Genomic DNA, 27039 nt, shown 5'->3' with positions numbered 1-27039 from the left:
AAGCCGACGCAGTTTTGGAGGAGTGCCTAGAACTTTGGATTGAGTGGGCTGGTGCGGCAAAAGTACAGCATCCACTTAAAGAATAGTACAAAAGGGTGCTGGCCAAGCTGGTGTGCGAGACAGGAAACGAAACGTTAGTGTGTGGAATGTAGAGCATCTGTGTGGGTATATTGATGTCTCCCGCTGGTTTGTGGAGGTTGGAGAGAAAACATATCCGTCAAACACCTGACCAAGTTGCAGATTCCCCCAATTGAATGGATTGCGTGTCAGTGCTCTTTATCCACCTGGCCAGGTCGAGCTGTGCACAAGTTAAAGGTTCTTATGAAAAAAGGTTAAAAGACCTATCGAGCGTTTTAAACGTTTTTACCCCCCCCCCCCAACGAACGTTCGTTCGACCGGTGACTGGTATAGGGAACCAATATCTTCGACATTACTGCAACATGCCAATTAGTGACATACTAGGCACCGTAAGTCAAGTATTACCGTAAACCACAGTTTCATTGCAACACTCGTAAGCAGTTCCCGTCCTATACAGTCGTGCACCTCTAATTCGGCTGCGAAGCCACCAATGACACAAGGAGACCAGAAACAGCCGCATCAGTGGAACCACTGAAATTTATTACGTTAACTCAGTAGAAAACCGGGCTATTTTTGACACAATACCTGTGTGGCTCTAACAAATACGGATTACCTTCGTATACAGATCACCCTAGCGTTCAGGCAGCCACTTCATACATGTAGCAAAGAAGACTCCACTGGTGTGTATGCAGTTCCGCTGTAGAACATGGCGAGCTCACCGTCTTCGTTATTATCGTGGTACTGATCCTTCAGGCTCTTGGAAAGAGTCAACTAGACGTAGGAGGCTGGTCGACGTGACATGGCTTTAGCGGCGAAAATTAAAGTGAGCTTTTGTATTGATGGCCGTTGCACCAAGATTTGAAACGAGATCCTTGTGGCGTGTCATCCCTCCTTTAAGGAGGGAAAAAAATCGTTGAGGTTAATCATCTGAAGGTGATGGGCAGAGGTACAGTACTTGCGCAGCCAGTTGGGCGTCACCATTAGATGGTATAGGCTGATACCGGTGGGTGCACGACTGTATAATTTGTTGGCAAATTATGAGTTTTTAAGGCGTAAAAACTAAACGTGACCAGTCATCGCATAATTTGCGGATTTGAAGAAATCGTCAGCCTTTTCCATACAAATATTAAGATAAAGACGTAGTGTCACCCCATATATCTGGTCTCTGCACCGTTTTTGCCGAAAACCTGACAGTTTTTACGTGTTGCATTGAGGCCGCGCGTGGCAGTGAACCCGTGGTTTACGGTACTTTCTACGACTTTTTAAGCGTGGGTGTTCGTAAAAACGGTTTACACGTTCATATAAAAACGGTAAATACACTACGAACTGTTTTTACCAGCACTGGAGGAAGTGGTCCCCTCGAATCGCAGCCGCCACCCCTCGATCTGTGCACCTCACGTCGCCCCGGTTGGTCGCTAGCCACCGCAGGATCTCCGTTCTACCCTCTGCGACATGACACCCCTGATATCTCGTCGACACTGTCGAGCAACTGTCGACTCGACGTTAACTCGACTAGAGTCATATTCCCCGCTGACAGTGTCAGTGACACAGCGCTGAGCATCCCTTTCGTGAACTGTCGGACGCCTGGGAAGGTCCCAGTGGGAACCACAACCCGCTGTCGAGGTCTGCGGTTCTTGTATGGCGATGACGCGGCGCACCAGGAACTTCAAATTGGCCTTGCATGCTTTCGTGAACGTCCAGCGGGCAGATCAGTCGAGCAATTCGTGGAGCTTTTCCACCACGTGGGGCAGTTGCAGCACCTCCCGACCATTGCGACACACAACGCTAACGCAGGTGAACGCTCGGATTTCGCCCATTCGATGCGGCCCAGATAGGGTTGGGGGAGCGCGGATAATGCAAAGGTAGACGAGGGGTCAAGTTCATGGACGATGAATCAGGGTGAATAGGGCCGTTATTAACAGAGGTAGATCGGTATCACCGTGATACCAAGGTCCAATTGCGCACGAAACAGGCGAGTATCACGGTGCAACCGATCTACGGTTCTGATGAGAATGAAATTCAACGCTTCACGTGATTTTTCAATTGTCATTTTCCGGTTACTTCCCGCCTCTCATGCGAGGCCCTTCCCCCCTCTTTGGGCTCGCGCTCGCTCAAGCATGGGCCTGGATAGCGGTGCTGAGTTTGATGAACAGACGCTCTTTGGTGGTGATAGTGACCTCGTCGACGAGCGCTTTGGCGACAGCGCTTCGGAAGGCGAACTCTTTGCCTGGAGCGACACGCTTCGGAAGAAGAGGTCATGGTTGATAGCGTGAAATGATGGTGGTACTGGGATCTGCATCGAGGGAATTCAACGACAAAATTCCGGTTTTGCCCCTGTGATACCTTGTGATGCCATGAACCCCGCAAAGGTTCACGAGGTGTGATTCCTCATGCCTGGCTATGCTCTTGTGCGCCTGTCTCTGTCAGAGACGATTATGCGCATAGGTATCACGGATGATACCAAAATCTACCAAACTACCTCTGTTAAGAACGGCCCATAGTGTTCAGAGTCTTTGACAATACAGTTTCAGGAATGGGCAAACAAGAAGTGCTGAGTAGTAGTCAATTCCATTATCTTGCCAGCGCACGACTACTGTAGCACGCGTGCCGTCACACGAAGGAGAAGGCTTAAGCCACAGACACCTTTGAATTCGCTAGAATCGTATCTGTCGAACTCAAATAGGCAACACTTGACAGTCTTGAGCTTATTCCCCAATCTCATCCCTCCGGCACATTCCGCCGTGTAAAACTTTCAACTTCGCTCCTTTGACGCATTTTGCGTTGTCGAGCTCGCATGAGTTCAAGTAGGTGATGCCATCGCTTCCACATACGAGGTCGGAAACCTTGGAACATTCAGATCCGCAACTGGAACTGGAGGAGCCGGAGGAGCTGTCGGCGGCGGAGGTGCCGACAATCGCGAATGCGGCAATTAGAGCCAAAGGCGTGAACTTCATGGTGGTTGACTTGAGTACAGCGGACGTGTTGTGGGCTTCAGAAATTGGATAGTGATCTTCACAAGCGTCAAAGCTGCGAGTTCCACCTGGTCTCGCAATCGATCGGGGGGGGGGGGGGGTAGTGATTACGAGACGTTCCATCATGCATCGAAAGCTGCGAGATCCTGCACGATCCCGGGAGTGATTACGAGACGTTCCATTATCGGATCTATCGGATTTCATACATTAGGTCATCTAGGGAGTTGGTCGGCACCTCGGCAAATATCGCATCTTTGGTGATAAAGTATAGATCCTCCCGAGACCATGCCAAATCGCATGGGGTACCTATAAACCTGCAAAAGGCTAGGTAATTCGGGATAACCTATGGTTTTTCGTGTGCAAATCACTCGCTCAAGCGAGGCAATGCAATTATTTGAATATCAAGCTTTTCACGAATTCCTGCATTTGTGCGCTCCCACGACAACTATGACGCGCTTACGCTCGCTACCCTTTGATCTTATCCAAGTACATCACTCGAGCATGCGCTTGTTCGATCGGGAGTGAGATCAACACGTAGAGGCGCGGGTTCTGAGCTACGTATGAGGGGGCTTACTGCTACGCTCGGTGTGGTAATGCACAGACACGGTATTGAGTGGTTCGAAGCATGCAAATATGAACTGCTAGCATGCAAGAACACGTCTCGGCATCTGTCCAGTCATCAGCGTACCGGTCGAAATCATTAACTGTGGTTCGTCAGGCTACAGACAGCCCTGGATAAACTTACACTGGTAATTTGACTTTGTCTTGTATGTGGGCATGGAAAAGTCTACGTAAATCGGCATAACACACAGCTACACGCTGAAAAACCGTTATTTGCTGGGAGATCGATTTAATCTCGATATGCTTGCTGTCTCGAGAAAGACGTGCCTCCTCCGAGAACCAACACTTATTCCCGCAGTTAGGGATATTTCACCATCTACCGGGTATCCCGGTGGATTTATACCCGGTCCCAGTAAAAGACCCAGTCTTTGACCGAACATGGAAAGTGTTCTATTGGTCAACTACAGGATCGGCCAGAATCCTTGGGGGACCCGGTCAAGCAATCGACCCCCCAGGAGAGCTTATGGATAGGTTACGTGCAGAATGTATACACAGTTTAGGTTTTTCGACTTGTGCAGCCGATAACAGGATGGTGGTGCCTCCAATTCCGGCCAAGTTGCCTATTTCGGCAGGGCCAACAAATCGACAGGATGCTGCGATTGGCCAAAAAGCTTTCAAAATTTGACAAATAGAATGCAATATTCCAGGTTGAAGTGAACAAGTTGAAGTGACCATGGAGGAGGCAGCTACACGGCAGCACGCGCACCCCAACACGGTGTATCACTACCTCCATGCATACGACGAGCTCGGCTACAGCAAGAGGCACCTCGAGCACATCTTCAACAAGATTGAGCGCACCCTCAGCAACTGGATAGGGACTTACGAGAAGACCGGGGTGTTTCACCGCGCCAAGACTTCATCGGAAACGACGTTTTCGGCAACTCAGCGTGAATGGCTGCATCAATACTATGAGCAGCACCCGTTAGCATACTTTGATGAAGCACAATCTGGTTTCAAGCGTGCTCATCGGCTGCCGATTTCTAAAACCTCGGTGTTGGGCACCTCCCGCCCCGCGCTCTTCCACCCAGCCGCGCCTTCCTCCTCCTCCGCCGGCCTGGCCAACCTGGCGCTCGACTCGCTGGACCTGCACACGGGCCGCGTGTCCATCGATGTATTTTGTAGGAGCGAGGCGCCTGGGTAGATATGCCTCTCTTGCTGAGGCACGGGTAGTTGGAGCAGCGCCAGCTCTTGCCCAGAGAGCGCTCTCGAGGTAGTGGGCGCGCCGGGGGAGGATAGGGAAGCGCTCCCTGCTGGTGGAGCTGTCAAGCCGACCGGCCCGCCGTAGCAGGCACCACACGAGAGTCTTCGGCGAACTCGTCGTACGGCATCACAAGGCTTGCACTGCGGAAGGGGGGGGGGCTGGCACCATTTGATGATATGTATTGTGGTTTGCAGATATTTTGTCGCTCGGATTTAGGGCTTAGATCGATCTCTGAGATAAAATATAATTCGACGACATAAAAATGCGAGATGGTAGTAAATCGACCTCCAGGTGTAGGTAAGTCGCACCACCTCTTCCTACTTAATATAACGAGCGCATCGTTGGTTCTCAGGACACCGAGTAACGTCGCTGGCCACTGCTACTCCAGTACGGCTCTGTTGAACGTGTTTAACGGCTCGTTAGCTTCGCCTGTGAGTGCACGAGCGGCTCCTGCATCACTGGGCTTTCCGCTTCTCTGTGGCGCGAGCTGCTCCCGACCACATGTTGATACTACACTACCATTTTACTTTAGGAAAAGCGTTTCGTATGAACTGCTGTAGCTCCTCTAAATAAATGTAGGGTGGGCTTTCACGTAGTTTCGAACACGGGTAACCACGGCACTCGGCCAACCTGACGAGCGGTTAGTTCGATCTCCTTCATCAACCACACCATCGGTCAAAAACAACTTGTACCAACGCTGCAGTGTTCGCACGTTAGGCCCAAAAGTATCCCTTACATACTGCATACAGATTCCACACACATGCATAATAAAAACTGCTCGCCAACGGTAGTCGAGAGAGTACATTCTGCACTTGTGCACGATGAAGGTTTTCGGAAACTGCGGTGCTTCGACAGATCGGCAGCGCGATCTCGTCGAGTGTCCAGATGTAAGTGTCCACTTGTACATGTTATATATATAAAGCGCGGCATTATAATCCGTACACATCCATCGCGATTTAAAATAAATCGGCCCGAATTGCGTTTTTGGGTCGGCAATTCGACCACAGATAGCGTAAATCGATATCGATATCGAGGCTGGTGAAAATGATTTGGTTGAGTTAGTGGCCATCTGTTTTTATATCGGGCGCCAGATATTATAACTCGGGCAAATCACAACGTGAAAACGACAAACGCATTGCAAAGCAAAATATTATTCCAGTTGATAGTTTCGATCGATTTGCGGGGCGATTAGGTTTGGGTGGTTAATTCAACCAATCGGCCCGGGAAATTTCAAGTAGAATCCGCAATAGTGCTCGGCGCTTTGACAATACAGTCTTTTGCCTGAATAAAGAACAGGTAGAAGCTAATAACCTTCTGTTTCTGATGTTACTGAAATTGTAGCCACTTGCACTGCTACAAGAAGGGTTGAACTTGGGATTCCGCCAATTAGGTGGTATCTACAACGATTCCGGGTAAAACGCAATTTCTTCACTAAGAAAATGCACTTTGCGCTGGACGAGATCGAAAATGGCAACGATCAACCCTACAAGGTAGGAATGCTTCGAGGAATTCAGTGGTGTGCGGATGCATGGCGGGAGTTACCCGCTGAGACTATTGAGCACTGTTGGCAACACACCGGTTTGCTTAGTAAGGCTGATATCAGCTTCATTCTCAATTAACATAACTTAGTTTTTTGCTGTTTTCGAGGCTCAAGCATTTTGCCTGTATAGTCCGATGACCTTGGGCATTGCATATATATCAGGTGTTCTTTATTCAGGCAAAAGACTGTACAACTATTAATGGAATTTTAGTATGTGTTTTTGTATGCACCTCCAACGGGAATGATATTGAGGCCAGGAATGTTGCAATAATAAAAAATATAGTGGAGAAATACCATAAGCTCACCTGGGTCGATTGCCCGTTGTCGGTTCTGGCCCAGAACTTCTGGGTGATCCTGTAGTTGACAGATCCGATAATGGAACCGCGCGTAATCACTCCCGGGATCGAAGTTGCAGCTTCGATGCATGATGGAACGTCTCGTAATCACTACCCCCCCCCCCCCCGATCGATTGCGAGACCAGGTGGAACTCGCAGCTTCGACGCTTGTGAAGATCACTATCCAATTTCTGAAGCCCACAACACGTCCGCTGTACTCAAGTCAACCACCATGAAGTTCACGCCTTTGGCTCTAATTGCCGCATTCGCGATTGTCGGCACCTCCGCCGCCGACAGCTCCTCCGGCTCCTCCAGTTCCAGTTGCGGATCTGAATGTTCCAAGGTTTCCGACCTCGTATGTGGAAGCGATGGCATCACCTACTTGAACTCATGCGAGCTCGACAACGCAAAATGCGTCAAAGGAGCGAAGTTGAAAGTTTTACACGGCGGAATGTGCCGGAGGGATGAGATTGGGGAATAAGCTCAAGACTGTCAAGTGTTGCCTATTTGAGTTCGACAGATACGATTCTAGCGAATTCAAAGGTGTCTGTGGCTTAAGCCTTCTCCTTCGTGTGACGGCACGCGTGCTACAATAGTCGTGCGCTGGCAAGATAATGGAATTGACTACTACTCAGCACTTCTTGTTTACTCTTCTCCAATGATTCTTGAGACTACATGTATTATTGCTATTGACGATTGTTGCCTTTTTACAACCATTCTCATGATGTTCCTTATAATGATGTGATTCTCAAACCAAAACCCGAAACTCCCTTGTAAAGAGGTGGTGGCTGTTTCAGAGACCGTATCCAGGAGCAACAATGGAGCAGGTGGTCACCGCCGGGTCGGGGCCCTCGACGCACGAGGGCGTGACGTCCGCCGTCATCGCGGAGCTGGTGTCGCTCGGCCGCAGCTCCGTGGACCGCTGTCCGCACGCGGACGCGCTGGCACGCGCCCTGGCCGTCGTGTCGCAGTGCTACAGCGTGCCGGTGCCGTCCAGCGCCGCGTCCGCCATCCAGAAGGCGCTGGCGGACGTGACGGACCTGCTGCAGCGCCACCGCCTGTACGCGAATGACAGCAGCACTTCAGTGAACTACACGCCCGAGCAGCAGGCGGTGATCGACAGCGGTGTGCGCCTGCTGTGGGCGCACGTTACGACGTATCAGCTGCACGCGGCGCTCGTCGACCTGGTGCGCACCGTCGACTTCATGCCGCGCGCCGTGGCCTTCTGGAAGCAGCTCAAGAAGAGAACGCTGCGCGAGATCCTGCAGAGAGGCCCCATGCAGTGGCTGCTCACGCGCGCGCAGCGGATCACGGTCGGCGAGAGGATCCGCAGCCTGGAGGAGACGCTGGAGGCGCACTTGGTACGGGCTGGATGCAGTGGAGCAGAGAGGAGAAAAGTTGGAGAGGTGACGGGTGTGATTGCTGGTGTGTAGAGGAAGATTGGCATGCTGAAGGAGCTGACGACGAGGTGCTCGAGCACGTTCGCGGACTATGAACAGTTGGCGGAGAGGATGAAGGAAGGCATGGCACTGCTGGAGCTGGTCTACAGCACCAATGGGGTGTGTCCGCCTCGTAAGGGACAAGGCGCGTTTAAATCGCAGGATCCACTGATCTTCACGGCGTTCTACTTCGGTAAGGCAGAGATGGAGGAGGTCCGGTGCTGGTCTCTGGATGGATACTGATGGGGTGAATTTTGGTTTGCAGATGAGAACATCTTTGAGCAGGGCTGCAGTGGCGTCACGTCGAGTGAAGATGTGGTGAGCTCGTTTCGTCGGGTTGAGCAGAACATCTCGGTCTTCCGATCAGCGCAGACGCAGTTTTCGCGGTGCTTCCAAACGGCGCTTGCGCCTTGCCGCCCGCCGTCCAAGATCCGCCAACGCTGGCTTCAAGTTACTACGGTGGCGATTTGCCTTACTGCAGGAGGCTTCTGGGTCGTGAATAATCAGGACGAATTCCGGGCGGGCATTGCCGCAATGCGTGCAGCACTGCAGGATTTCCTGAATGAGCACATGGTAGAGCCACTCCAAGCCATCTTCGGAGAGGTGGTGTTGAATCAAAAACCCGAGATTCAGGATGCTATGGCGCTGCTGGACACAAAACAAAGTCTGCGCCGAATGCTGTCCGACTTCGTTAAGGACACAAACCCCAACGTTTCGCCGGCAGAAATGAACCGCATCATGGACGAGATGGACATGTCCGTGGTGTCTCTGCAGTACGAGAAGCAATTGGCAAGTGCTGTACGAAACTTGATGACAGGAGATATCGTCCGCATGCTGCTGATTCAGGTGCAGTTTATCAAGAAGGAGCTGATGGTGGCCATGGGCGCGATCGATGAGTTGATGCACGCGAACCAGTTGAACCTGCAAATACTGGCCACGATCCCTACGTTCCTTGTCTTCGGTGGTTTGTACAAGCTGGTCACATCAGCCTTCCACATGATCTACAAGCGCATGAGCGACCGACTGTACTACGACTCGAGCGAGATTGCTGGATTCCTGCGCAATAACCTGCGCGACATTGAGCGGTTGCTCAACAAGCAGAACCGCGGCGTGAACGACGAGGCTGTGCTGGGCGTGCGTGATCTTGGCTTCCTCATTCTGCTGCTGCACCAGCTGCGCGATCTCTTTGAGGCCTACCGCGCGCTTTTCCAAGAGGAGGAGCAGGAGCGTTTCGAAGAAGACCTGGACGATCTCATTGGCGAGGGGCTGCTGGTCTCGCAGCAACTCGCGGTCATTCAGCGGATGTATCACTCGCACCCGTTCCTATACAGCACCAAGCCGAACAAGTCGCGCTGGATTTTGGACTAAAAAGAGCAAAGCTTCTTCTGCGTATTGGCATCACATCAAACAAATCTAGCTGAGCTGGTAGTCCTGCGGCGAGTAGTACTCGGCAAGCAGGCGGTAGATGTAGGACGGCTGGTGGGCGCCCGTATTGGTGATGAAAATCCTCACGCACTCAGGCGGCACGTAGTCGTATGCCGGGTTCAACACCTCCAACTAAATAGCAGTCACAGTAGAGAAGGCAGCACGTCAGCGTACGATCAATAAATCGCAAGTATCAGTGGCATTAGTAGCTCGTACATTGTCCACCGTGTCCTCGTAGTTGTAGATGCTAGACGGCGCCAGCAGCTCGCTCAGCACGTCCAAGTCGTGAGCGTACAGGGGCGACAGCTTGATGAGACCAGCCACGCAGACCACAGGCACCGAGCACTTCTTCGCGGCCAGCGCGATGTTCTGCAGTCCGGACTGGGCAATAAGGCCGCCGTTGGCGACCACAGCAGCAGCAGGAACCACCACCTTGTTCACACGCGCCATCAAGGCGAACACGGCGCTGTCCGGGATAACTGTAACGTGGATGCCGCTCTCCGCCAGAGCGTGTGCGGTGCGCTGGCCGTTCAGCGACGGCGCAGACTCCACCACGATCACCTTGAACTCGCGCTTCTTGGCGGCCATCTTCAGGAAGGCCTCCACCGACAGCGACATGCCGAACGTCAAGATCACCTCACTGTCAACGGCAAACAGCGTCAGCAACGGAAAATAAAACAGCGATACGGCCCAACCAAACGTCCACGTACTCCGTGTGAATGTACTCCATGGCCTGGTCGGCGATGTTGACGTGGAGGCTGTCGATCTCGTCCACCAGCTCCGCGATGCCCTCCATCACCGACTGCAAGACAGCAGCAAAAAAACAACAACAACACGCCTGTCAGCATCCAACAGCAAGTCTTCGTCCCGCCGCTAGCAGCTCCCACGCACCAGCTTGAGGTCGGCGATGGGGATGGACAGGTCCGTGTCCGTGCCCGGCGTGAGGATCGTGCCGAGCGAGCGCGACAGGTTGTTGTTGCGGCTGGACGGGGGCGCGGCGTCCGCGGACGAGAGCTTGAGCGCGTTCGAGTGCTCCTCGCGGATGATGTACAGCACGCGGCGCACCACGTTGCCGATGGCCAGCTCGTGCGCGTGGGCCTTGGTCAGCATGTGGCCGAGCTGCCGGATCTTCTCGAGGATCTCGCCGGCCGTGGACCACTCCACCGTCTCCAGCTGCAGCGCAACCAACGCGTCAGCAGCGTCGACTACACTCCCCATCTACGCAGACACACGCACCACTTTGCTCAGCACGCTCGTGGTCATCTTGGCCGTCTCGTACGAGCCGCGCAGTTGTCTGCGGCACGACAAACAGCACGCCGTTAGCCCTCAACAACCGCAGAGGCAGCGCCGACGCACGCACCTGCGCTTGAGGCTCAGCAGCAGCTCGTCCACGAGGTCGCGCACGGCGGGCCACGCGTCCAGCCACTCCTTGAGCTCCTCGGTGGGCGCCGCCATCGTCTCGCTCTGCTGCAGTCTCTTCCCCTTGTGGAGGCCACCAATGCGCAGGAGTGCGGAACAACGAATAGAGGGCGGTCTAGTATTCGGGTGTCTTTTGCTGTCACTTGACTCCAGTATGCTGCCATTATACATTAGCCATTCTATACAGCGAGCATGGTGCTGGGGCTGCTGCTGCGCGACGAGGAGGAGCGGCGGCTGGCCTTCGACTTCGAGATGCTGCTGCCCGAGGACGGCGACGAGCGCATGGACGGCGGAGAGCCCCGCAGCGGCGCCGTGGTGGGCGTGGGCGGCGCCACGTTCGGCGCGCAGGGCGCCAAGAAGGACTTCAAGCGCGGCACGGTCGTGTGCCGCCACTGGCTGCGCGCGCTGTGCATGAAGGGCGACAACTGCGAGTTCCTGCACCAGTACGACATGTCCAAGATGCCCGAGTGCCGCTGGGGCATGGAGTGCCAGGTGCCCGAGTGCCCGTTCCGCCACGTGCCCGACGAGGAGCGCGTCGAGTGCGCCTTCTACAAGCAGGGCTTCTGCTCGCACGGCTCCAGCTGCCGCTACCGGCACATCAAGCTGGCGCGCGAGGAGTGCCCCGAGACCGCCGACTTCGCGCTGCAGTCCAAGGTGGCGGACGAGGAGAACGTCAAGCGCCGCAAGGCGCAGCCCGTCAACGAGTTCTTCAAGATCGCCATCTGCAAGCACTGGGAGAAGATGGGCTCCTGCCCCTTCGGCGACGAGTGCCACTTCGCCCACGGCGAGACGGAGCTGCGCCCGTTCCCCAAGGGCGAGAAGGAGGAGAAGGAGGCGCGCGCCGGCAGGCACGGAGGCCACCATGGCTCTGGAGCACCGCCGGAGCGACACAACCAGCCGCCGCCCGGCCCGCAGCTGCCCGACGACGGCAAGATGGCCAAGTACTTCCTGCTGCAGTCGGCGAGCTACCTGAATCTGGCCCACTCCGTGCACCACGGACGCTGGGCGGTGCCGTCGGAGGTGCTGCAGCAGGTCAAGATGGCGTCCGAGACGTCCGATGAGGTGTTTTTGTTCGTTACCGTGGGACCGAGCAAGCATTTCCAAGGTGTGGCACGGCTGGTGAACGGAGCGATGGCGAATATTGACACGTCGGCCGGTGAAGATCTGGCGGCTGGCGTGGTGCCCTACGAGGCGGACGGGAAGACGGAGTGGTCGGGCGCGTTCGGCGTCGAGTGGCTCCGCATCTGCGAGTGTCCGTGGGACCGACTCGCGCAGTTTGAAAACAAGCACCTTGCTGTTCCCGAGTGGTACGAGATGCAAGCGGGGGTGTTTCTCTTGTTGAGAGGGTCACTGACGTTATGCTTTTGTTTTTGATTTATGTAGCCCAAACGGACAAGAGCTGGATGCGGAAACAGGCCATGCTCTCGTGCGCTTGCTTTTCAACCAACCTCAGATCCAGCTGCATTACCGATCCGTGGAAGATGAACCAAAACTCCCAGGAGGTGCAGAAGAGCTAGCAACTCGGCGAAGGGAAGCTGCGGAAAGTTTGTTTAGCGCCCCTGGCGCACCAGGATTCGGGGGACCAGCCCCGAGATGGAAACCGAGTGGACCGGGTTTCGTGTTCACATGCACAACTCAAACAATCGACGAGTGCTTCGGACGTATGCTATTTGGTCTCGAGAAGGAGCAGGAGTCGCTGGCCCAGCAGCATGTGTCTCCTGGCACCCCACTGTTCCTGCTTAACTTGTCGGACCAGCACATCCTTGGCGTCTTCGAAGCTGTTTCTCCTGTGATTATGAATATGATGCCTGGAGCTTTTTGCCACGGGCCGAATATGCCGTCACCATTCCCAGTTCAAGCCCGATTCAATGTGGTCCTGAACGCTCCAGCATTGCCTGCGTCAGACCCCCAGGTTAAGCAGGCGCTTGGTGATGACGGAGTTGCTGTTGGCCCGCTTTCGATGCAAGTGACGCAACAATTGGTAGATGTGTTTGCTGAGCGCAGCGGTGCTGCGTTTCCTCCCAACGGGCCGCCTTCGGGCCGCGGAGGCCCTGAACGCTCGTTCCGTGGAAAGCCTGGAGCCGGCGGACCTGGAGGTAGACCGCACGATGGACCCAAAGACCCCAACGAGCCAGCATTCTTGGAGAAGCTTGTCGTGGGGATCGAAAATGAAAGTGATTTCGGGGTCACGCGTCGCATCATTGGACCTGCGGGTTCGAACATGAAGCGCATTAGCGTTGAGGCCGGAGGAAATGCCAAGATTCGCGTGCGCGGCCGTGGCTCCGGGTCGAAGGAAGGGGGCCCAGAAGACGCCGACGAACCATTAATGATCTTGGTGTCTGCGGAGAACGAGCGTAGCTTTCGCATCGCGTGCTCGCTCACGAGTGAGCTGCTCGGCTCTATCCACCGCGACTACCAAATGTTCCAGCAACGTGGCTTCCGTGGTGGCGGTAGCAGCGGCGGCGGAGGCTATGGCCGAGGTCGTGGACAGCACTAAGTCAGTTAGTAACGAATCATCTGCATGCGCTTCGGAAGCGCGCAAGGATGACTTCATTAGCATCGCAACAAACAATAAACATAACTTCGATCAAATGCTGTTTATTTACTTGGGGCATCTCTGTGTATCTATGTAATCCCACGAGCACACTAATGCCCTTATTGCCACCGTGCCGTACATGTAGCAGTGCCTAGCTCACAATACGCGCTTGGACGGCAACACGTTCGAGACGGACTGTGCGTACGACATGAGGCGCTTGACGGACGTGAGGTACTTGCGCTGGGACTCGTTGTTCATGACGTGTGCCTGCTTGTTGGAGTTAATCTTCTCGCGCCCCGTGCGTTCGTGGATACCCACCATGGTGACACCAATCGGCCACGCGGCGTTGCCAATCGCCAGCTTAATGTACGCGTCGTTGGCCATCACGAACTCGCCCTGGCGACAGAACTTCACGATGTCCACGAGGTTGGGCAGGATGTCGGGTGGCACCTGCCGCTGCTTGCAGAGCTTGAACAGCGGTCGGATGTAGTCCTTGCACTGCTTCATGGTCTTGACGGCGATCTTGCCCTGTGCCGTGCGCTTCACGTGGTCGGGTCTGCCCGCCAGGTCCTTCTCCCACCGCTGCATCATGCCCTTGAAGAACCTGTAGACCATCTTGTCGGCGTCCTTCTCCTCCTCCTCTTCTGCATCTCCACCATCTTCCTTCTTGCTGCTACGCTGTCTGCCACTGCCGCCCTCTGCAGCGGCGCCCGAGGCCTCGAACTCCTCCGCGTCCTCGGCCGCGTCGTCCGCCGTGTCCATCTGCTCTCTCTGGTCGCCTCCGTCGCCCCCGACGAAGCGGTTGCGGATGTCGTGGCCGGCGCCCAGCTCGTCCTCGTGCTTGGTGGCGGCCTCGATCTCCACGCGACGCAGCCGCGCCATGCGCTCCCGCATGTCCTCGCCGAAGAGCGTGATGGGCTGGCCCAGCTCGCGCAGGCGGCGGCGCAGGTCGGGCCACGCCAGGACGGCCTCGCTGTCCTGCTCTTGCATCTGGCGCTCTGAATCGCCTCCGTCTGCTTCCTGCTTAGTGTCCTGGGTGGTGACCTGGGCCGCGTCTTGTTGGCTGCGCTCCAGCTTGCGCTTCTTCTTGGCTGGCGAGGCCTCCTGCTTCTTCTGCTGCTGCTGCTTCTGCTGCGCTTCCTCCTCCAGCAGCGACTCGACCTCGGCGCGGCGGAGGTACTTCTCCTTCTTGTCGTGCTTCTTCTGCTGCACCGCCGAGACCTCGCGCTTCTTGGCGGCCATCACGCGCATCAACGCCTCCATGGTCGCTTCTCCAGCAGCTCAATTGCCATTTGACGTGTGCCTAATCCAAAACCGTGTACTAATGTTGAAAATAAGTACTGTTTTTGTACATGTGTTTTGAACATGTTTTAATAAAAACAACACCCGTATATTTACAACGGATCTTGAAGCGACGTTGAAGCGAGCAACGCCTCGAGTCGGCCAGGACGATGATGTCTCTGCTGGAGAAGGAGGCGCGCGACCCCGGCGAGGTCCTGCGCGTCAAGCTCAAGGACTCCACGTCCACGTCGCTGCTCAACTCGCAGCTGGTAGCGCGTCACAACCCCTACATATTAAAAAAAAAACTGCAGCGTTAGAATGATACACTACCTGTCCTTGGCAGCTGCAAGAGATCAAGAGCGACTACGTGGCCAAGCAGGACAGCACCAAGGGCCAGCTGGACGGCTTCGTGCAGGCCCAGGTGGACGAGATCGAGCGCGCCAGCGCCCTCCTGGAGCTGGAGACGCCCGTGCGGCAGATCGTCCAGAACCTCGGCGATCTGGGGCACAACTGCCGCCGCATGAACGAGGAGCTCGGCGAGAAGAAGGTCTCATCCTCGGGCGTCAGCATCGCGCGGCGGAACCTGAAGGAGCTAGAGCACCAAATGGTGTTTTACGAGGAGCTGCCCAGGAAGGTGCAGGGGCTGCACGACGCCCTCGACGGAGGCCTCCTGGGCTTCGTGGACGCCTACTTGAAGTGGCAGGAGATCGACGACTGGAGGCAAAAGATGCTGCACGAGGTGCGCTGGTAGTGACAGTGGCTAGAAATGCGTTGTTGTGCTCACTGTTGTGGCGTGCAGCTGAGTGTTGCAGCAGTAGAGAAGAGTGACGAGCTTGGAAACAGGTACGCTTCCGTCAAGGCGTGGGGCATGTTGTAGATTTAACGGTGTTCTTGCTCCGCTCAGCAAAGCACAAGCGCGGATTATGGCGTCGATGGGATCGAGGCTGAGCGCCATTGAAAGCGTGCAGAACCGCATTTACGCCGAGGTGTGGGGCTGCCTGCACCACTGTGTAGAAATCGCTCAGTTCGGGAAGCAGAGGCTGCTGGATGCGTTTCAGGTGCTGGACCTGATGGAGACACGGCGACAGCGCTTTGTGGACTCGAAGAAGGAGATATACCTGGACAATCAGCTGAAGCCGGTTGCCGAATTCAACATGGCAATCCGAGAAAGATGCAAGACTGAAGTCATGACGTTCCTTGCGAAGCGCATCGAAGGTATATTTCGAACAGCCGAGAGCGAAGCACAAGCTGAGAAAAAGGATCTGTTCACCCCAGTTCTCGAAGCGGCAACACAGTTGATGGTGGATCTGGAGATTGTTCAGTCTGACGTGGCACCGTGCTTCCCAAGTGAGATCGACGTTATTCATTTGTTCACGAGTACGTACAACGCTGAGCTTGAGACGGAAATAATGAAGCTGAGCGCAAGACCTGATGTTGGTATCGCCCAGCGCCTTCAGATTGTCCAGTGGATAGACTACTACAATACGGAAATCATCAAGTATAAGCACTCGCGGGCATCGATCGTCCTGGACAAGACGTCTCAGGAGCTCATGAAGGCGTATCTTGACGAAATCAAAGTCCAGATCCACACTTGGGTTACCAATATCTGGAAGCGAGAGGAGGAGTGCATCGTTGGCCCACAAGGAGAGCTGCAATCAACTCGTCCGAACGACATCGTGAATATTTTGAAGTCGCAGATTTCTATCGCTCAGGAATGGTTGAGTGGGCGGTTAGTGGGGTGCGTGGTGTCGACGTGCTTGCAAGTCCTCATGGAAGAGTTGAAGATTCGCTACGATAGTATCGCGGGAAAACTTGAAACTGTGGACGCTGATATGCTCTGCTCTTTCATTAATGACGCAGAGGTTCTTCAGGTGCGTGTTGATCCACAAATTGATTTGGGAGAGATGGTTAAGCCGGCGTTTTTTCTCTATGCAGGCAAAATGCCCCGAATTGGTAGAGGAAATCTCGTTTGCTGAAACGGATTCGGAGGAGAAAGAGGCCTTTGACACGTTCATGGGGGATAGTTTGGACACCACGTCGACTGAAATCGTTGCGTTTGCCACGAACGCCTGTGATTTAATTGTGAGCAAGATATTTCACGATCACGAGCAGGTAAGACGGATCCAACGATCTACCAAAGTGAACGCGGATTTCGTTCTAAAGATCGGCACATGTTTTTTTTTTGCAGGACACGACAAAGTTATGGTTTTCAAAGAAGTGGGATGAAGGCGCTCCTGTTGTAGAGACGCTTTTAGCTACCCTCGACGATTACTACCCCGACCTAAAGAAGTGGATCTTCGGCTCGTTCTTCTTCTCCAAGGTGGTTCGTCACTGCTTGAATCAGTGCGTGAAAGAATACTGTGCACGCTTGCTTCAACGCACGCACTCCTTTTCCAATCCAGCGAACACAGCGGCCACGGTCGACAACGATCTGCATGTACGTTTACTTTTATCAACGCTCGTCTACTTCTTCGCCAAAACTCCAACACTCGTGCTGTTTGCATCGCCTCTAGAACTTTATCCAATTTTTCAACAAGTATAGTGCAGATTTGCGGCGAACAGGGATTCGTTCAGAAGAGGACATCAAAAAGGAGTTCACCTCACTTCAGGTGATCAGCAGCACCCTGCGAGGCGAGGCGCCACCGGAGTCAAATCAGCACGATACGAGCGATATACTCCGTCATGTTGTTAAGCTGATAAAGACGACCTCTACTCAAGAATCCTCAGCTCACAAATCGAAGGACAAACCAGTCAAGGAGGGAAGCGTGAAGAAGAAACGCTTTGGTGCTATCTCGAAAGGCAAAAAGAACAAAACCAAGGGCGAGAAGGACAAAGCCGATCCTGCTAAGAGCAACGCATCCGAGGGCACGAAGGAGTCCTCGTCGCGCGGAAGCTCTTTTACCCAGCAAGACGATGACGGCGACAGTTTCACCGTTCAGAAGCTCGACATGGCCGATTTTTTGGGGAGCTGAGTCAAGAAGCGGTTCGTACATTCCGTAAGGCTTTGCACAAGCTTTTGCCTTGTTAATAGCATTCTCTGGCAGGAGTTTCTGATCGAGAATATTGAACTACTTCTTCATAGGCTTTGCAGCTGCAACTCCAGCTGCAGATAGAGCTCTTTCTCGGTGAATAAATGGATACGCTTGCGTTTCGGATCCATAGGCTTTTGGTAGAGCTCCAGCACAGCAGGCCCATCCTTAATCTCATCCAGCTCTAGCAGTGCCCAACAGCGGCAGCTCTTTTTGCGCTTCTTGGCTTTGTAGTGGAAAAACTCGAAGGTGATCGCAGCTCCATCTGATTGCAGGCAAACCGTACGAAACACGGTCAACATTGCTCGACAAAATTTGCTTCGGTTAAGGGACTTACGGTCCTCCATCTTCCTCAAATTCGTGGCGAGGTGGATGTTAGCATTGAACGTCACGTGACGGGGCTCACTACAGACCCCCGCACCCGTTTCGCGGGTCTCCTCCATAGTCTTGCCACTGTAGTCTAACCTCTCAGCACATTAGCGGTTAGTGTTCTGCCATTTGACGTGCATGCACCAACGAACTCACCAAAGACCGACACTGCCATGGTCGGGTTGACGTACACCTCGGCATCTTTCAAACCGATCTTGGTGATGCGAATGTTCAGGTAGGTGGCACCGGGAGACCGCACCACCGCCACTTGAGAGGTTGCATCCACGAGCTCTGCGGCGGCGCCGTCGTCGATTTCGTCGATTTCTTTCTCCCTTTTGACGGATTCACGAGTCTTTGACCGCATAGCGCGAGTGACGTCGAGCGGGAACACCTCCGACTCATCGGACAGGGCTCCACGCAGAGCTACACAGGCGTGCAACAAATTTATCAATGGCGTGCACAACGTCGGGATATGACATCTTGCCGTACCATCCAGTACATCCTCCATGTCCTCCTTCGTCGGCTTCCTTTGGCCGTCAACCGAACTCAAACACTTGGCACGCATCTCCAGAGCCACAACAACCTTCTCGATAATATCCTGCTCGCACCAGTACGATGTAAGACAAACCTCCAGGCATGACTTAAAGTAGGGTAAACTCGCCTTTTGTGGTGCTGTGAGGTGTTTGCAAACTGGAATCGCTTTCGTGATCCGACCGGCGAGTCTTACATTGCACAGAGACCCCAGTCAGGACCACGCTCTAAACCAACCCAGGTTCCGTGCCATACCGTTCGTAGGCTTCCACGGCCTCAACCACTTGGCCCCACGCATCGGTCTCCACCGCCTGCTGCAAACTCTTGCACCAGGCCGCATGCAGCTTCGCCACGTCCTCCATCTCGCCTTCCCCAGCGACGCTTTGCCCGTATCTTCAACAGTCACGTGAAAAAACTCCGCTCGGAGCTGCGTTACAGGGTCACGATTCCTTTTATTACATTGTCCATAACTTACAAGCTAGTGCTTAGCTTTCGTGCTAGTGTTGTGTGTTCATACATGTTCTCCTCACGGTGATACGCGCTTGGCAATTTGACGGTGCAACCGCATCCACCGCGCGTGCAGCAGTTGCTTGCGTAGGTCTTCTTCGGGAAGCACATGCAGCAAGAAGTCCACGAGGTAGCTGGCACCCTCGAGACCGAATGCTACCTCCATGTACTGCATGAAGAAGCGGGCTGTCGTGCGGCCTTTGCCAAACTGCCGAGCTTGTCGTTGGAAGAGGTAGAACAGGTTGGGGTTGTGCTGGCAGTCGTCCCAGACTGCATCCAGGATGGCCGAGTTGAGCGAGTCAGCCAGGTCGAAGTCGAAGGCCAATGCAAACGCATCGGTGCCGTCTGTGAGTGTGCGTTCGATCTCCATCATGAAGCGCCGATCCATTTCGTCCACGCCCTGCCACATTCGTCGTCGCTGCCGCTCTGTCAATAAATGCTCTTCTTCGCTGTCGATATCCAACATGACTCCGGGCACAATACGATCGCGCTCGGCGAGCAGGTAGAATCCGTTGACGCACACGAGCGTGGGCAAAATGTATCCGCACGCCAAGCTGATGCGGCCGCCCTTGCGAATGGACCGCAGACCAGCAAGTGGTCGAATCTGCTGCTCCGAGCCTTCATGGTCGTTCGTGATCAGCAGAATCGATAAATCCAACATCGTCGCCAGCAGCACAAGCTCCACCGCGCCGACGCGCAATTGCCGTCGCGACTTGAACTCGTGCAGCCTCTTCTTGAGATCCACCGCAGACGTGCGGAAATGCCGCTCCAGCGAATGCACGTGCAACAACCCGTAGTTGGCCAGCGTCTGCCGCAGCAGCTCGACACCGACAGACAGCTGCAAATGGTCGTTCGCCAGCGCATCCGACGCCTCCCTCGACAAGGTTCCATCCTCCTTGGGCGTCTGGGACGTCCCGGTCGCCGGAGGGAATCCCGTGAGTGCATCGTACAGCCGCTTGTCCAGGTCGTTGTACTGCTGTAGCTTGAACAGCACGCAATACAGCGCCGTGAGCGCGCCCTCCGGGGGCGCGTACGTCTGCTTGAAGCCTCGGAGCCGCAACATCCTCATCATCTTGCTGTGCGTGACGCGGAAGGGCGAGACGCGACAAGCGCACTCGTACTTGGTGCACATGGCCAGGTTGCGGGCCTTGTCGTCCATGAGGTTGGCCTGCAGCTCGTCCAGCCTGGCGTCCTCGCTGGTCCGCTGCGTGGGGCGCGACGGCCTGCGCTGCCTGATGGACTCTCCGCCGCTGTCGCGGCGCATCTCCTCCTCGAACTCGACGCCCGCGAGCGCGCTGTATTCACTGCTGTCGACGGTGTCCACGGTGCCGCCGTTCCTCCCTGTCTTGGCGTCGTCGTCGTCTCGGTAGTCCAGACACAGCACGCAGCCCTCGAACTGGTTGGGCAGCGCCGTGACGTCCGCGGCCGCGAGCCCCGCGTCGAAGTTGCTGAAGCAGCGCAGCACCAGCGGCGCGTGCGGGTCCAGGAAGCGCGTGAGCCGGAGGCTCCGGCAGCCGAGCAGCCGCTCCAGGTACTCGTTGAGCTCGGCGCAGCGCTTGGCCAGGAACTTGGCGCTGCGGTGGCGGCGCAGCCACGTGCGGCGTCGGTGCGGCGGCGGCGGCGCCAGCGGCTTCATGTCCTGCGGGAAGGCGTGGCGCAGCTGCGCGTCCAGCCCCTGGAACTCGTGGAAGGAGCGGAACACGCGCCACGAGGCCTGCAGCTGCGTGCCGCCGTGCCGCACGCTGCGGAACACCACGCGCGTGGACAGCAGGAACTCGGGCTGCGTCATGAGCGAGCTGTCGAACTGCGAGCCGTCCACGCGCACGCGCACCTGCAGCAGCGCCGTCACGTCACGTGCGGCCATGCGCATGGAATACCAGTGTATTGTATTGTGTAAGTTATCTACTGGGGGCTGTGCAGGGGGGTACGATGAGCGTTGAGCGTCGGACGCCGCCGACCTGCGCTCGACGCAGCAAATTGGCGACTGGAGCGGCAGATGGCTGCGTCTACCTAATCAGAGGATGGACCACTTTTTGAGGAAAGAGATATGGATATAAAAGTCGACAAGAACAGGGTATGCAATGAGAGAGGTATGTGAAACATACACAAGCATTTGGTGTAGCCATGATGGAATACATGCATTGTCGCGGGCGTGCCTGTTCGGGAATGGGTCCTATGCGGTGCCGGGCCATCTCTGCCGTTACAAGCGGGTGTATCTGCCCGGAGAACTCGCCAAAGCCGCGCTCAGGCGGTGCAAAGGGCGACGGCGCCAAACAAATCAACCAGCGTGCGTGGGTCGAACGTAGTGGTGGCCACAGACTCGCGGCGCGGCAATTGCCATCGTCTTGCGTAGCGGATCCGTTTGAAAAAGCGTACCTGGTATTAGATACGTGGTGTGGCGCCCTCCCCGGAGATCGAGAGGGGCTGCACCACCCACGAACAGCGTCGGCCAGCATTCGAGGCGCCACATGGTCATCTGCACACGTCGCAGGTAGTCAACGAGATATGACCAAAAATTGTCGCTGCCGTCTGCTGCACACGGCAGCCGACTTCGCGGCGAGCTGCTCGCGACAGCCGATCTCAGACGCATGGAAACCACCCGTTGGCAATGCGGAGCTCCGATAACGACGCTGTCGCGCAGCTTGCAGGTTGCAGCAGCGAACTGAGGTCTCACATGTCATTCTAGCATCTGATGGAAGTGCGATGCGAGTTGCACCGCTCCGGTCAATGAAAGTCACCGACGTCGCAGAGAGAGAATTTTGGCCATATACCCGTCTCCGTTGAAGTCCAAGCAGAACATCTAGCGGCATTCTTGTCTTCCCCCTTGAGGCATAGAGCGCCAATCTTGTGAACAATACCAACTTCGTCTAAAAGTGCACCCAAAAATGCGTTCCCAATTTTGTAAATCGACTCTTTTTTGGAAAAAAATCGTTTTGACTGACGGACGCAAAACGATGGCAAGCCTGTCGGCCAGCGAGACCGAGTTCCTGGTACGTCCAGCGGCGGGCCTGTCTGGCGGAGCCGCCTATTATCTGACCGCGCGCGCCTCTGTGTGCTTAACAACCAGGCGGAGCAGGAGCTCATCGGCATCTTGCCGCACTTCCACCTTCGCGACAACAGCGGCATGCTCAACTTCATTAGCGTAAGTGACCAGTATAGTGCACAATGGAAATAGGCAACCTTTTCTAACATTCTGGGTACGCTTCTCTAGGGCGACTTTGGACCGTTCCAGCCGGGAATCACCACATACGTACCGCTGTGGCTCGCCATCATGCTCAAGCAGCTCAACAAGTGCCGTATCCTGGCGCCGTCGTGGCTCTCGGTCGGTAGGTGTCGGCTATTTCCGTATTTGCTCAATGTTGGATACTATGTAATTTACCCATTTTGGTTTGCCTGGGATCAATGCTGCAGACTACTTGACGTCGAGGTTGGAGCGCGAGAAGTCCAACGAAGCGTTCGAAGAGCTGCCTTTCCACTACCTGGAAGTGGCGTCGCTGCTGCTGAAGAAGTAGGTGCAAACTGGACACTTCTTTGGATTTGAACATCTTTTGGTTAACTTGCTGGTGGTGGGTGCGAGCTGCAGTGCTCCGGAGGACCTGGACCAAGGCGAACACATGCGCTCGCTGCTGGAAGACCTGCAGAACGTGAGGCAGGACAAGATCCGCAACGGTCTGTCCAAAATCGCCGGTGACGTGCAGAGCGGTGGAACAGCTTCCGTGATTCACATGAACAACATCTCGGCGCTCGAGATCAATTCAGTTCGTGAGTTCATGCTTGGGGTACGTTTGCGTCGCTAGTTCGATTTCATTGCATCGAAATGTCGTCGTTTGTTGGTGCACCTACTAACTCCTTACCACTTGCGTGCCCCTCAGTCGCTGAATCAATTCTACCGGCTCTCGCAAGTCAACGCGGAAGCAGGTGAGCTCAACCGCAGACACATTGACTTTCCTGAGATGAACAATGTTAAACTTGCTGTTGCACTGTATTTTTGCAATTCCTTTCAGAGGGCGAGGATTTCTCCCAGTCGCAGTCGCAATCCCAGACCCAAAGCTACTCGGAGGCTTCCTCAGGTATGCTTGGCTGCCCAGCGAATCCAAGGAGTGTACGCTCTAACAATGATGTATGTTGTGCGAACAGCGGAAAGCCCAGCAGCGCGCCGGCTACGGCGGTTTCGGGGATAGATATCTTCGTTTGCATATCAGCGACCCAGTTCCCTATGTTCACTCGTACTGGTGTCTTTGTGCTCTCGCTAGCAGCAATCGTCGAATAAACGACAGAGTGCCAATCGCACTGGGTAATATTAACATTCTCGGTTTTGCTTTGCGCGCATGATGTCCTGGAAATGATCGCATCGCAATCTTAGCTGCGAAGCCGCGTCGAAACGCCGATATCCTTGAACAGCTTCGAGTTGAAGCAGTTCGGTGTGTTACGTAAGATTCAACCACAGTAAATGTGACAGATTGTCCAGCTGTGACCAACGCAATCGCAAGACTCAACTGCGCTTTGCTGGATAGGCACTTCTCGCCCAGCGTTTCGACGGAGGCGATGGATATGAACATTGTGTTATGGAAATTGGTGACCAAGTGGCTTTGGCATGGCCTGCAGCGCGTGGACGGCACGCCAAAACTGATAACACGCAGATAAGTTCTCGCTGCGCTGAATGCCGCGCATTGACGGACCTACAGTGCTTAAGCCGAGTTTGCATACTTTTTGTTTGATGAACACCGACAACGCCGCAAGAGCTTTGGAACATTGAATCATGAAGCCCGGAAGCTCTGACCAGCGACCTGGTCATTTTCTTTTTCATGTCTGAAGCTGCTCGTATGTGCATGGAGCTCCCACCTCAGTTGAGACCAGGCTCGGAGGTCAATTACACCGCCAAAGTCGTACTGACTGCTTCTGGACTAGTCGCCGCTCTAGTTTTCGACCTAGGTGCACCGCACTGTACCCAGCCGCATTTCCATGATTTCCGGATGCGAGGAGGCTACAACCAAACCGTGTCACCTGTGGCGACGACGCGATCAAGGCTCTTCTTACTTAGATGCAAAAATGGCGACGACGGCGGTGTATTTTGTTCTCGGCGGCAGCTTTCCCTACGAGCTGCGCCGCGCTTTTACTGAGTATTTAAATTCTCGTATGACCTCTGCGACGACGCTTAGTACTTACTTATCGACTGGGACGCTCTGCATGCATGTGGGCTTGGACTGAGTACAGCGCAGTGGCTGTGGACGTGGAACCTGTGTCAGGCTATCGAGCCGAAGCTCGCTCGCTTAGTACGAAGGTGGCCCGCGTCGACGCTTGCTGCCTGCTTTCTGCTTGTGGGTCTTGCCCTCCTTGGTCTTGTGTTTCTTCTTCTTTGCAGGTTCTGGTGTCGTCTGGCTCGGTTCCTTTGGCACCTCAACCGCATCTACCTTTGCCTGCTTCTGAAGCTGGGAGTACGGAGTGGGCACCGCCACGGGGTTCACCACCACGACGCCCGGGTTCTTCAGCTGCAGCGCCTCGGCCGCCGCTCGTTCGCGCTCGCGTTTGTCTTCCTCAGCAGCAGCCACACAGCAGACACCGCAGAGCACGGCGCACACCAAACACCCGCACACATCTTCCGTCTCGCTCATGGGTAGTCAAAGGTCTCACTTGGCAACTGATAGGTAGGCAGCAATGGCAATGACAATGCCAGAAAAGCCGTATAGCTGGGATAAACGAGGTCGAGTGCAGTGTGCTAGACGGCTGGTGAATTGTAGAATGGCTCGAGCGCAAAAAGTGTCAAGAGCTCCGCGGCTCAGTCCAAGCCGGGCCCGCGAGATGGTTTTGGAGTCGGTCGAGCGTAACTGCGCAGCTTATGGTATGCGTGGCTTCCCAAAGCCTGGAAACGCGAGTGCATGTATCAAAAAGGCAGCACCAAAGTGTAATGCAACGTCAGCGCAGAGTTCAGTTCAACTAGCTGAACTCTTATGCGCCGCTTCAAGATCATGTTTACATTCGGGGCACATTCGGAGAACATTGGCTATGTACGATACACTTGCAATTTGCCTTTCATCCGTTGGCCACCATTTCTCGGTTAGCACTAGCCTAACCAGCAGCAATGGCGGACGGGGATCTGTGGCGCGACCGCAACAAGGTGTTCGTGGCGGGGCTGCCGCTGCACGTGGACGACGATGCGCTGTACGAGAAGTTCAAGCCGTTCGGCGAGATGCACCAGTCCAAGGTGGTGTACGACCAGAAGACAGGTCGCTCGCGGGGCTTCGGCTTTGTGACGTTTTGCGAGTACACGCACGCACTGGACGCCGTGGACCAGCTCAACCAGTCCAAATGGGACAAACGCACTTTGAATGTGCGCTTTTTGCAGCCCAAAAATGGGTCTGGTGCTAACGGCGGGAACGGCAATGGCGCAGCTGCGGCAACCTCTAACCGCCCCACCAAGGTCATCGGACCGAGACCCGAGGGTTGCACCACCATCTACGTCGGCAACTTGGCCTATGACATCACAGAGGAAGTGCTAAGGAAAGTGTTCGACAAGTGCGGTAGCATCCGCGCTGTGCGCTTCGCCGAGCACATTCAGACCAAAGAGTTCCGAGGGTTTGGGTACGTCCAATTCCACGAGGAGGGCCCCTGCGAGGCGGCCGTCAAGTTGGACGGCATGGTGGTCATGGGCAGACCCATGAACATCGACTACGGCGCCAGGGACGAAGGGTACGCGCAGGCGCGCGAGGAGCTGCAGAAGAAGCTGAAAAAGGGCATTTGCCACAAGTTCCAGCAGGGCCAGTGCACCCGCGGCGACGCGTGTAAATTTGCACACGTGATGCAAGACCAGGACGCAGAAGAGCTGGTGCAGCCGGCGGAGAGACCGGTTAGTGGAATTGCGACCCCCGGCGCGTCGTTAGGGGCAGCGGAGGCAACTCCCAAAAAGGCTGAACAGACCCAGGCGACGTCGGATGCACCCATTTGCATCAACTTCCAAAAGGGTAAATGCAAACGCGGCGCGGCGTGCAAATTCCAACATTTGCACGGAAATGGGAACAATGAGGAGGCCGAAAATGAGGGCAATGGTGAAGTGGAAATGGGTCAAGAGGAGCAGGAAGAGCAGGTTCCAGAGGAAGAGGAGACCCGTGCCGACGAAGGAGCGCCAGTGTGCCAGAACTACCAAAAGGGTAAATGTAAACGTGGGTCGGCGTGTCGATTCCGTCACGTGGCGGCGCCTCCAGGTGGATACCAGGAGCCCGAGGAGGAAGGGTGGAAGGCACCCGTTCGTGTGGCGCTACCTGTTGCTGCAGTGGCTGAGGTGGCGGTGTGTCGGAATTTCCAGAATGGCAAGTGCATGCGTGGCGCGTCCTGCCGTTTTGCCCACACGGGCCAAGTCGCCCAGGCGGCCCCTGCCAGCGCGGTGGAAGAGGTGAGCGAGTACCAGAAGCGGTTCCAGAGCGTGTGCTACAACTGGCAACGCGACGGCTCCTGCGTGCGCGGCGACAACTGCCCATTCCAGCACGACGGATCCCCCACCGCTACCAAGGGCAATAAGAGTGAAGAGATAATGGGGCAGAAGGAGAAGAAGCACAAGAAAGAGAAAAAGAGAAAGGTGGAAGCAGAAGAAGAAGAGGAGGAGGAAACCAAGAAGCACAAGAAACATAAGAAGGAGAAGAAGGAGAAAAAACACAAGAAGCACAAGAAGAGCAACGATGCGGACGAGAGCGATTAGATTTTGATGCCGCCGGACTGCTACAGTAGTTGTTAGATTTGTATGCAATGGACACTTCTCGTGGTT

At 55.1% G+C, this 27039-nt stretch overlaps 10 protein-coding genes across 10 annotated transcripts; 5 read left to right on the top strand and 5 right to left on the bottom strand.

The window, feature by feature from the left end:
* Positions 1-7565: 7565 nt before the first annotated feature.
* IUM83_11617 (Nuclear control of ATPase protein 2) lies at positions 7566-9554 on the top strand (the record flags this gene model as incomplete). Its single annotated transcript, XM_067936189.1, has 3 exons — positions 7566-8108; positions 8181-8379; positions 8452-9554. 3 exons carry the CDS (start codon positions 7566-7568, stop codon positions 9552-9554), a joined length of 1845 nt encoding a protein of 614 aa, XP_067798649.1.
* Positions 9555-9599: 45 nt separating this feature from the next.
* Positions 9600-11066, bottom strand: IUM83_11616 (translation initiation factor eif-2b beta subunit; the record flags this gene model as incomplete). Its single annotated transcript, XM_067936188.1, has 6 exons — positions 9600-9743; positions 9828-10251; positions 10322-10413; positions 10503-10784; positions 10848-10905; positions 10972-11066. 6 exons carry the CDS (start codon positions 11064-11066, stop codon positions 9600-9602), a joined length of 1095 nt encoding a protein of 364 aa, XP_067798542.1.
* A 156-nt stretch (positions 11067-11222) lies between these two features.
* IUM83_11615 (Cleavage and polyadenylation specificity factor subunit 4) lies at positions 11223-13527 on the top strand (the record flags this gene model as incomplete). Its single annotated transcript, XM_067936187.1, has 2 exons — positions 11223-12337; positions 12414-13527. 2 exons carry the CDS (start codon positions 11223-11225, stop codon positions 13525-13527), a joined length of 2229 nt encoding a protein of 742 aa, XP_067798518.1.
* A 195-nt stretch (positions 13528-13722) lies between these two features.
* On the bottom strand, positions 13723-14829 carry IUM83_11614 (Pre-mRNA-splicing factor 18; the record flags this gene model as incomplete). Its single annotated transcript, XM_067936186.1, has 1 exon — positions 13723-14829. The coding sequence occupies one exon, from the start codon at positions 14827-14829 to the stop codon at positions 13723-13725; it is 1107 nt and encodes a 368-aa protein (XP_067798637.1).
* A 188-nt stretch (positions 14830-15017) lies between these two features.
* Positions 15018-17819, top strand: IUM83_11613 (Exocyst complex component 3; the record flags this gene model as incomplete). The annotated part of the gene is made up of 9 exons (XM_067936185.1): positions 15018-15116; positions 15191-15586; positions 15647-15690; positions 15752-16062; positions 16196-16224; positions 16296-16718; positions 16783-16959; positions 17036-17284; positions 17361-17819. 9 exons carry the CDS (start codon positions 15018-15020, stop codon positions 17817-17819), a joined length of 2187 nt encoding a protein of 728 aa, XP_067798567.1.
* A 104-nt stretch (positions 17820-17923) lies between these two features.
* Positions 17924-19138, bottom strand: IUM83_11612 (Axin interactor; the record flags this gene model as incomplete). Its single annotated transcript, XM_067936184.1, has 6 exons — positions 17924-18141; positions 18214-18336; positions 18402-18668; positions 18735-18843; positions 18907-18967; positions 19032-19138. The coding sequence occupies 6 exons, from the start codon at positions 19136-19138 to the stop codon at positions 17924-17926; spliced, it is 885 nt and encodes a 294-aa protein (XP_067798517.1).
* Positions 19139-19302: 164 nt separating this feature from the next.
* IUM83_11611 (Phox homologous domain) lies at positions 19303-21147 on the bottom strand (the record flags this gene model as incomplete). Its single annotated transcript, XM_067936183.1, has 1 exon — positions 19303-21147. One exon carries the CDS (start codon positions 21145-21147, stop codon positions 19303-19305), a length of 1845 nt encoding a protein of 614 aa, XP_067798546.1.
* A 1090-nt stretch (positions 21148-22237) lies between these two features.
* Positions 22238-23464, top strand: IUM83_11610 (DNA replication complex GINS protein PSF2; the record flags this gene model as incomplete). Its single annotated transcript, XM_067936182.1, has 8 exons — positions 22238-22273; positions 22351-22425; positions 22495-22609; positions 22695-22791; positions 22867-23062; positions 23156-23201; positions 23288-23353; positions 23421-23464. 8 exons carry the CDS (start codon positions 22238-22240, stop codon positions 23462-23464), a joined length of 675 nt encoding a protein of 224 aa, XP_067798638.1.
* A 1089-nt stretch (positions 23465-24553) lies between these two features.
* Positions 24554-24895, bottom strand: IUM83_11609 (uncharacterized protein; the record flags this gene model as incomplete). Its single annotated transcript, XM_067936181.1, has 1 exon — positions 24554-24895. One exon carries the CDS (start codon positions 24893-24895, stop codon positions 24554-24556), a length of 342 nt encoding a protein of 113 aa, XP_067798632.1.
* Positions 24896-25362: 467 nt separating this feature from the next.
* IUM83_11608 (rna binding protein) lies at positions 25363-26973 on the top strand (the record flags this gene model as incomplete). The annotated part of the gene is made up of 1 exon (XM_067936180.1): positions 25363-26973. The coding sequence occupies one exon, from the start codon at positions 25363-25365 to the stop codon at positions 26971-26973; it is 1611 nt and encodes a 536-aa protein (XP_067798631.1).
* Between the last annotated feature and the right edge of the window lie 66 nt (positions 26974-27039).

The sequence above is a fragment of the Phytophthora cinnamomi genome, assembly GCF_018691715.1.
Source record: "Phytophthora cinnamomi strain GKB4 chromosome Unknown Contig8, whole genome shotgun sequence".
Classification (NCBI taxonomy): domain Eukaryota; phylum Oomycota; class Peronosporomycetes; order Peronosporales; family Peronosporaceae; genus Phytophthora; species Phytophthora cinnamomi.
Note: the sequence above shows the minus strand (reverse complement) of the source record. Positions and strands in the feature narration are given on the sequence as shown.